The 9,495-nt window shown below is 45.3% G+C and overlaps 1 protein-coding gene across 2 annotated transcripts; it reads left to right on the top strand.

Moving 5' to 3' along the window:
• Positions 1 to 8,341: 8,341 nt before the first annotated feature.
• Positions 8,342 to 9,118, top strand: LOC138071274 (spindlin-2-like). Of its 2 annotated transcripts, XM_068962787.1 has the most exons (2): positions 8,342 to 8,566; positions 8,843 to 9,118. In XM_068962787.1, exons 1-2 carry the CDS (start codon positions 8,342 to 8,344, stop codon positions 9,116 to 9,118), a joined length of 501 nt encoding a protein of 166 aa, XP_068818888.1. The 2 variants fall into 2 exon arrangements, with proteins under 2 accessions (XP_068818888.1, XP_068818887.1); XM_068962786.1 differs by having other exon boundaries at positions 8,342 to 9,118.
• Positions 9,119 to 9,495: the final 377 nt, after the last annotated feature.

Below are 9,495 nucleotides of genomic sequence, written 5' to 3'. Positions count from 1 at the left end.
TGGTGCTGTGCGTCAGTATAAATTTGTATGCTTGGTGATTTTTGGGGCCCTCTGCCAATCTCTGAAGGCATCAGTTGGTATCCTGGGAAGTGCACTGGGCTAGGAGTCTGAATGGAAAACTTCTATCTCTATGTTGACATGACTTTATCAAATAGGAGATTGGCAGTGACAGCTAGGTAGAATTTTAAATTCAAGTGTCTTCCTCACCTGTGTTTCCTCTCACATCTTATGCTAATCCCCCCAGAGCACTCACTGGATGGTGTAGCCACTGTCAGATTTCTCTGAGGATTCTCTCCACTAGGTTGTGGGCTCCTTGAGATAAGGGGCCATCTTCTTCCTTGTGATGCGATTCCTAGAGCCTGGCAGAGTGTCTGGCACAGGAGGGCACTCAAATATTCTCTGAATGAAGGATCTTTACTGTTTCTGTGTGAATGGATTTGGATATATAGCCATAATGAGTGATAGAATACTCAATCTCCAAATACATTAGGTTAGCTTTTATTTTGGTATAAAATGCCTCCGCATGTAAAGGAGAAATGTATTTGGATCTTGCTACTGATAATGCAATTTCTTTAATCTGTAACATGAGGTTTTAAAGACCTCTGTTGGTTTTAAGTATCTATGGCTCATCTCCCCCACCTCCAAACCCAACTGCCACCTCCTATACATCAATTCCACCACATGCTCAAGTAAAGACCAGGATAGGAATGACACTCCAAATCAGAGCTTCTCTGTTTCAAGGGATTGAGGTGGACTGAACTGCACCTGCTCAGTCTTCCAGGAATCTTCCACAGGCCCCCTGGAAGAACTCAACCAGGAAGCAAAGATGAAGACTATGTACTACACGCTTCTATTCAGCTCCAGGGATGTTTCCTTGCTCACAACAAAAATTACACTTGCTTCCTTTCTTTTTGTCCTTTCAGGTTCACCCCGACAGATATATGAAGATATCTTCTAAGTTTAAGATGTACAATGTAATAATTTAATACAGGTGTTTGTTGTAAAAGTTTTCCCACAATAAGATAAAGGAACACATCATTACCCTCACATTATTAGCATTTTCTTGTTATTGTCATGGTGAGAATATTAATGATCTACTTTCATAGCAACTTTCAAGTATACAAGACAGTACTGTTAACCATTGTCTCCATGCTGTAACTTAGGTCCTCTTAACTTACTCATCTTACAATTCAATGTTTGTGCCCTTGGATGAGCATCTCCACATTGGCCACCAACCCCAGCACCTCATGCCCATTTTCGTTTTTATAGTTCAATGGTATTAGATCGAGTCCCTTAAAGAAAAATAAAATAAAATTCAAAAGAGGCAAATTCTGCTTCCAGAGAGCCACAGTTTTACTGGTCATGGTGTTTTGCTCTGTTAAAACACTGAGTACTAGTGAAGGAGTAAGTCCTGGCGGATGCTGGTGCAGTGGGCAGTGTAGGAGCTTCCCTTCAGTGGCGCGCCTGCGGGCCCAGTCACGATAGTGGCCTCGGTGCCCCGCTCGCCCTGCACCACATCAAAGTCCACCGTCTCGCCGTCGTCCATGCTGCCTCGGAACTTGCAGGGGTTTCTTCCGGTGATGGCCATATGGTGAACAAACACATCTTCCTGTGTATCATGCCTGCTGATGAAACCGTACCCTTTCTTCTCCTTAAACCACACGACAGAGCCTAGGACCCTCTTAACAATGACCTTCTTAGGCGCCTTTCCCTTGGCGCCCGTGGTGGTGGCCTTGGGGATCCCATCCCCGCTGAGGTGGCCTGGGTCTAGGGCTAGGTTCTGGTCTCTGCCTCCCAAGGATGCCAGGGGTTTCCACGTGGCGTGAGGACAGCAGGAAGTGGCCACGTCCGGGAGGGTGGCCTCTCCCGCCTCACTCATCAGGTCGTCCTTGCTCTCCTTTCTCCGAGAATCAGAGGGAAATTTGTCCTTCTGTGGTTGGAAGGGTGGGAGGGGGCTCGAGCTGGAGGCAGGAGCTTTTCTCTGGAAGGTTTGTGGGTTAGGGCCAACGGCTCTCTGGATTTAGTCCGAGAGTCTTGGAGTGGCCTGTGGCGTCTCCTGGGACAACGGGGACGCTGACCAAACAATGGCTGCCATGGTGATGGTGAGCTCTCGATGGGTGGGGGCTGGGTCGTTTCCCAGAGTAGCTTGAGCCGGGCGGAGGGAAGGGGGGCAAATACACTCTCCCCCTTCCTCACGCCACCACATCATAGTACCTCCTGCTTCATGGTAGAGAAGGAGGCACACTTGAAGCTCTAGGAAAGGGCCTTGAGCACCCTCTTGCTTTTTTGAGTGGATGTGAGGAGTGGACCCACGTTCCATCCCTCTTCCTTGCTTGGGGCGATTCACAACCTTCTAAGGACACTTGCTCAATATTCACTCACTAATCTCTGGTCCTCTTCCGACCCCTGAGGAGCCCATTGTGTGGGTCAGGCATTTTGTGTCACTTGAGGCAAGAGGACAGCCGTGTGATTTGAAGACCAGTCAAAGAAACCTGCTGTGAGTTTTGCCTGTTTGTTTTGTTTTTCTTTCCCTTCTGAAGGCTGCCAGGCCTAGAATGCTAGTGCCGAGAGGACCCTAAGGTAGTTCATGTTTATCCAGACTAGTGTTATGATTGTGTTGACCTAAAACTAATAGACTGCCAGGGATTGGTCCACCATGAATGAGTTTACTCTAATCAGTGGAGAATTGCAATTCAGGGTCTACAACCATGCTGAGCTACATGCAAGCTTCCCTAACAGGGAGAAGATAATTCTTTCTTTGAGAGAATGGGGAAGTTAGGAAGGCTGCACTAAGCAAAGTGTCCATGGGAGACTGAGGCTTTGAAGTATGGTGGCTCTTCATTCACTAAGTTCTGACAGGCTCTATTTGGTTGAGCTCTTAGCAGGCAAGAAGAGGAAGGCTTTCTTCCTCTTCGTGCTGTCATGTCTGAGGGCCCTCCTTTCTATCCTCCCAACTCTATCTTAATGGAAGTGTCTGTTTATTAATTTTTACCCATCTCCCCTCTGACCAAAATCTTTCTCTGAAAGCATCACTGATCAAAATTTAGATTTTTCCAGTTTCAGCAGCTTTCTGCCAACCCCCGCCCACCCTCCTTCCCCTCCTACCCTCCCCCCGACCCCGCATCATGCCCATACCCTCATGCCAGGAAAGACCTCTCCTTTGTATAGCATCCCATGTTATAGTGAAAGTCAAGAGTTTGGAACCGTATTGAATTCACTTTAGAGTAAGAAGGAGGGGCCAGATGGAGACCTCTCAGGCACTTTTTCTCTAAAGTTCACGTTTTCAAGTTCATAGACACTGGAGATCACCTGAAACCTCATGCCCCCATCAGACGTTTGGCAGACAAACTTTCAAGAGATGCCCTCCAGCATCCTCCTTTCAATGGTCATTCAACAGCTACAGTTTTGGCGCTCTCTCAGGAGGAGAGGAGCACATGTCCTTCTACTCCACCTTCTTGATAGAGAAGCATGAGCTCTCTGTTCTTACCCAGGCTTGGGAGGAGGGCATGCCAAACCACTGCAGTGTTCTTACCTGGAGAATCCTGTGGATGGAGGAGCCTGGAAGCCTACTGTCCATGGTGTCCCAAAGAGTCAGACATGACTGAAGTGACTTAGCAGACATGCAGGATTGAACTTTCTGCTCTGTTCTGTCGCTAGGTGGTGTCTGCCTCTTTGCAGCCCCATGGACTCCAGCACTCCAGGCTTTCCTTTCACTTTGCTCATGTTCATGTCCATTGAGTCACTGATGCTATGCTACTGTCTCATCCTCTGCCAGCCTCTTCTCCTTTTGTCTTCAATCTTTCCCAGCATTAGGGTATTTTCTCGTCAGGTGACCAAAGTACCACAGCTTTAGCTTCAGCATCAATCCTTCCCATTAATATTCAAAGTGGATTTCCTTTAAGATTGATTGGCTTGATCTTCTTGCAGCCCAGGGGACTCTTAAGTGTCTTCTCAAGTGCAAAACTGAGGCTTCTGCTGCTAAGTCACTTTAGTCATGTCCGATCTGTGCGACCCCATAGACGGCAGCCCACCAGGCTCCCCCGTCCCTGGGATTCTCCTGGCAAGAGCACTGGAGTGGATTTCCATTTCCTTCTCCAATGCATGAAAGTGAAAAGTGAAAGTGATGTCTCTCAGTCCTGTCCAACCCTCAGCAATCCCATGGACTGCAGCCTTCCCAGCTCCTCTGTCCATGGAATTTTCCAGGCAAGAATACTGGAGTGGGGTGACATTGCCTTCTCCAAAGTGAAAACCAAACAATATTTAAATTTTTAGTTGATATGCTTTCAAAAGTAGCTCATGGCTTTGGAATGGTGTAGAAACAACACGACTTCCTAACTGCCAGGGGAAGCAAAATTAAGATGGCTTTTGTTCAGGGATTAGTGGATGCAATCCTTACTGAGGTATTCTAAACTTGATTCTCTGGAACCTATGGCAAATCAAATCACCTTGCTGATACTTCCCCAAGGAATGCTGCTCTTAAAGTAACCGACAGTAGCCAAACCTCTGTCATGGTGCACAAGGATATTTCCCCAAATTATAACTTGGGAAAACTTGCTAGGGGGGCCTGACACTTAGCCTCAGAGAAGGGAAAGCAAGACTGGAGGGTTAAACAATTCTTGGTTTGATTAAAAGGGAAAGATCCAAGTCAGACCAAATAGCAGTGCAGCTTTACTGGAGACTAAAATTCCCCCTCAGAGCCACTGTAACATGTATTAAACTACTGACCAACTGATGGAATGATAGCATTTGTGAAATCCTATTGGTAGGGAACGGAGAAGGCAATGGCACCCCACTCCAGTATTCTTGCCTGGAGAATCCCAGGGACGGGGGAGCCTGGTGGGCTGCTGTCTATGGAGTCGCAGAGTTGGACATGACTGAAATGACTTAGCAGCAGCATTGGTGGGGAAACACTAACAAGGGGCCAAAAAGTGCCTACCTCAATGGATCTCAAGGTGTGAGGCCTGCTTAGCTTCGGAAAATACTGACAGTCTCTGGAGAGGCAGCAAATGCGTTCTTTCAGCAATGAGTTAAAGTTGGTGTTTTTTCCCAGCCTCCAGTATTTGGTGTTTGCATTTGGGGGAGGGGGGAGGGGGGGAGCAGTTCTAATAGGTTTGTTTTCTTGTTGCTGAGTCACTAAATCATGTCCGACTCTTTGTGACCCCATGGACTGCAGCATGCCAGGCTTCCGTGTCCTTCACTATCTCCCAGAGCTTGTTCAGATTCCTGTCCACTGAGTCGGTCATGCTATCGACCCATCTCATCCTTTGTCACCCTCTTCTCCTGTTGCCTTCAATCTTTCCCAGCATCAGGGTCTTTTCCAACAGGTGCATGGTGCTCTCCTATTCTTTCATCTGTAGTTCCCTTATGGTGTATGATGTGTATCAAGCTTATGTCAGCTTAGTTATTATTAGCTGTATATCATCTTTGAAACCACGTGGCCCACTTGTCCAAAATACACCCCAGAGAAGACTGGCTGTACTCCTCCTGGACAGTTTAAATGGCCTCAGTGAAGCATTCAGGCACTGGAAATAGGATTCCTTACAACCTCCTCCACCCTGTGAATGCGTTTAAGTCACGGTCGGTCAGAATTTGATTTTACTACACTACTTAATGTTAAATGGGCAAAAAAGGACTCCGTACTGGTCCCAAATATTAAAAGTCAAATAAGACTTTTCTTTTTATCACAGTTTTAAAACAGTAGTATCAATTTTTAATTAAAAATTATGTAATTTAATTTGAGGGTTATTACTTTACAATATTTTGGTGGCTTTTGCCATACATCAATATGAATCAGCCATGGGTGCACATGTGTCCCTGCATCCTGAAATGCCCTCTCACTTCCCTCCCCACCCCATCCCTCTGGGCTGTCCCAGAGCACCAGCTTTATCTATTTTGCATATGGTATTATACATGTTTCACTGTGATTCTCTCAAATCATCCCACCCTCACCTTCTCCCACATAGTCCAAAAATGTGTTCGTTATATCTGTTTCTTTTTTGCAGCCTTGCATATAGGGTCATCATTACAGTCTTTCTAAATTCGATATATATGTATTAATATACTGTATTGGTGTTTCTCTTTCTGATGTTCTTCACTCTGTAATAAGCTCAAGTTCCATCCATCTCATTAGAACTAATTCAAATACATTATTTTTTATACCTGTGTAATATTATGTGGTGTATATGTGCCACAATTTCCTTATCCATTCATCTGCCAGTGGACATCTAGGTTGCTTCCAGGTCCTAGCTATTGTAAACAGTGCTGTGATGGACATTGGGGAACATGTGTCTCTTTCAATTCTGGTTTTCTCAGTGTGTACGCCCAGCAGTGGGATTACTGGGTCATATGACAGTTCTATTTCCAGTTTTTTAAGGAATTTCCACACTATTCTCTATAGTGGCTGTGCCAGTTTGCATTCCTACCAACAGCGTAAGAGGGTTCCCTTTTCTCCACACCCTCTCCAGAATTTATTGTTTGTAGATGTTTGAATGATGGCCATTCTGACCAATTTGAAAGAATAGCATTGAATCATATACATTACCATATGTAAAATAGATGACTAGTGCAAGTTCAATGCATGAAGCAGGGCACCCAAAGCCAGTGTTCTGGGACAACATAGAGAAACAGGGTGGGGAGGGGGTGTGAGGGGATTCAGGATCTGGGAGACACAAGTATACCCATGGCCGATTTATGTTTATGTATGGCAAAAAATCATCAAAATATTGTAAACTAGTTATACTCCAATTAATATAAATAAATGAATTTAAAAATAAAAGCAATATAAAAATATTTTTTTAATCACACAATGCCTATTCTACTTATTTGGAGCTTCAGTATCAGTCCTTCCAAGGAATATTCAATATTGATTTCCTTTAGGATTGAATGGCTTGATCTCCTAACTCTCAAGAGCCTTCTCCAACACAACAAGATGCTACATCTGCTTTGGATAAATTCTTATTATATCTGTGTAGTTGTATACCAAAAATGTTTTATGTGTTATGTGATTGAATAGAGGTGTGTATTTAAGATTATGTGTCTTTGAAAATGAATATCAGAAATACATAGAAAAACACATATGCATATAAATATGTATATGAATATAAAGCATTTCTGTACCCATATATATGTTTTGCATGAATTTTGTGTGTCTGAAAAAATGTTAAGAATGTGTGGAAAATGAAGAGGCATTCTAGCAGGGCAGCTGAAGGGTAGAGTTAGAGAGTCTGACGGGGTGAAGTTGGCAAGAATCTGCAGAGGAAAGGACCTATCATCTCCAGATATTTAAATTTGGAAGGAAAGGAACCGCTTGGCGTGCCTCCAAGGCAAGGGATGATATATGACAGCATAGGGTTGAGGATAAAAGGGGTCAAACTTCATTAACAAGAAACTAAGATCCCAGTCCTGTACAGAAAGAGGGAGGAAAATACAGCATCAATAGCACTGATGAAGGCATATGTCTCAGAGGGGGCCATCACCACCAACAAGGAGGCAGAATACCACTCTGAAGACATCACTACCTCCTCACCTATCGGAGCCCCGCTCTCTTGAATTAACTCCTCCTTAAAGGATCTGCCCCTCCCAGCTCCTGCAAGCACTCAGCTCATCACTTGCCTATCCAGCTTGCACACAGACTCACCGCAAAGGAAGCTGCTAGGTATCTGATTTGCACACGTGAAGCCTGAGATCCGGGCAGTGGATGCCAGGAAAGGAAAGGCCATTGATGGCGCCAGACAGGGAAGGGGGATGGGATGGATTCTTGCCAGAGATAAGGAGTGGAAGCAGCGCCCAGTGAGGCTACGGTGGGAAGGGAGAGTGCAATGGGCAATAGGAAAGGGGCATAACCTTAGGAAGCAGGCAAGATATTGAAGATGAGCACAGGGAGGCGAGGGCACTGGGGGCCAAGAAAGCGAGTGGAGGTAGACAGGGGGCGTGTGAGTAGCAGACTACTGGGGTGTTCTGAGCAGGACGACAGTGAGTGAGGGCATGTGGGTCAGGGCTCTGGAGGGACAGGGGTTTTGCAGGGGATTCAGAGTGGGCGCCAGTGGCAGTGACAGAGGCTGAGGTCTCAGGACTTAGTCTGCCCCCTCCCGCAGAGTTCCTAACCTCAGGCAGCACCACTGCTGCTGTCGCTGCTGCCGCTGCAGCCTTTCACCACAACCTCAGGGAACCTAGTAGGGAGAGCACTTTCAGGCACATAGCCAGGATTTCCAGCATTACTGCCAGGCTCATGGGGAAATTTAAGGCGCTGGTGCAGGGCAAATGGAGACGTCTCTGTCGGCAGAACTTCACCTTATGGCATATTCAGTGTTCCTCTCTTATCTTCTCTCCTCCTCCTGCAGACATGAAAACCCCCAACTCACAGGAGGCTGAAGCGCAGCAAACCAGGGCTGTTGCAGGAAAGGCCACTGGGTCTGCAAACATGATGAAGAAAAAAGCCTCACAAAAGAAGCAGGGAGGCAGACCTTCATCGCAGCCCCGCAGGAACATTGTGGGCTGCAGAATTTCACACGGATGGAAGGAAGGTGATGAATCCATCACTCAGTGGAAAGGAACTGTTCTGGATCAGGTTCCGATAAATCCTTCTCTTTATCTGGTGAAATATGATGGAATTGATTGTGTCTATGGACTGGAACTTCACAGAGATGAAAGAGTTTTGTCTCTTAAAATTCTTTCTGACAGGGTGGCATCAACTCAAGTTAGTGATGCTAACCTGGCAAATACCATAATTGGTAAAGCTGTGAAACATATGTTTGAGAATGAGCATGGTTCTAAGGATGAATGGAGAGGAATGGTGTTAGCCCAAGCAACGGTCATGAAAGCCTGGTTTTATATTACCTATGAGAAAGACCCTGTCTTGTACATGTACCAACTTCTAGATGATTATAAAGAAGGAGACCTCTGCATCGTGCCAGAGTCCAATGAATATCCTCTCACAGAAAGGGAGCCAGAAGGAGTTGTAGATGGTCTGATAGGTAAACATGTGGAATATACCAAAGAAGATGGCTCCAAACAGATCGGAATGGTCATTCACCAAGTGGAAGCCAAACCCTCTGTTTATTTCATCAAGTTTGATGATGATTTCCATATCTATGTCTATGATTTGATGAAAAAGTCCTAACTGTCAGGATAAACTTTGCCACATTTGTGAAAACAAAATTGTACTTTGTAGACATGCAAAATAAAGTTACTTTTCAATGTATTGAAAGCTTTAGGGTCCATGTTGATTCAACATCTTTGCCAGCATAACTATTGTCTTGTTCTAAGAAATACAAATGTATGTGGTCATGACATGCTGTGTGTAAAGAATTTGTCACGTTGAAAAGGTTGGATGCGTTTGGGTGGATGGAACAGGAAAGGTTGGGTGGATGGAACATGATAGGAAGGAGAAGCTGTAAAATTCAGGCTGTGAATAAATTTCAGCTAGTATCATAACCAGCCAAATAAAAACGGAATAGGACTTAGCTGGTTTGGGCTAGGGAGAGGAGAGGAGAATGA

This window comes from Capricornis sumatraensis, chromosome X (genome assembly GCF_032405125.1).
Source record: "Capricornis sumatraensis isolate serow.1 chromosome X, serow.2, whole genome shotgun sequence".
Classification (NCBI taxonomy): domain Eukaryota; kingdom Metazoa; phylum Chordata; class Mammalia; order Artiodactyla; family Bovidae; genus Capricornis; species Capricornis sumatraensis.
Note: the sequence above shows the minus strand (reverse complement) of the source record. Positions and strands in the feature narration are given on the sequence as shown.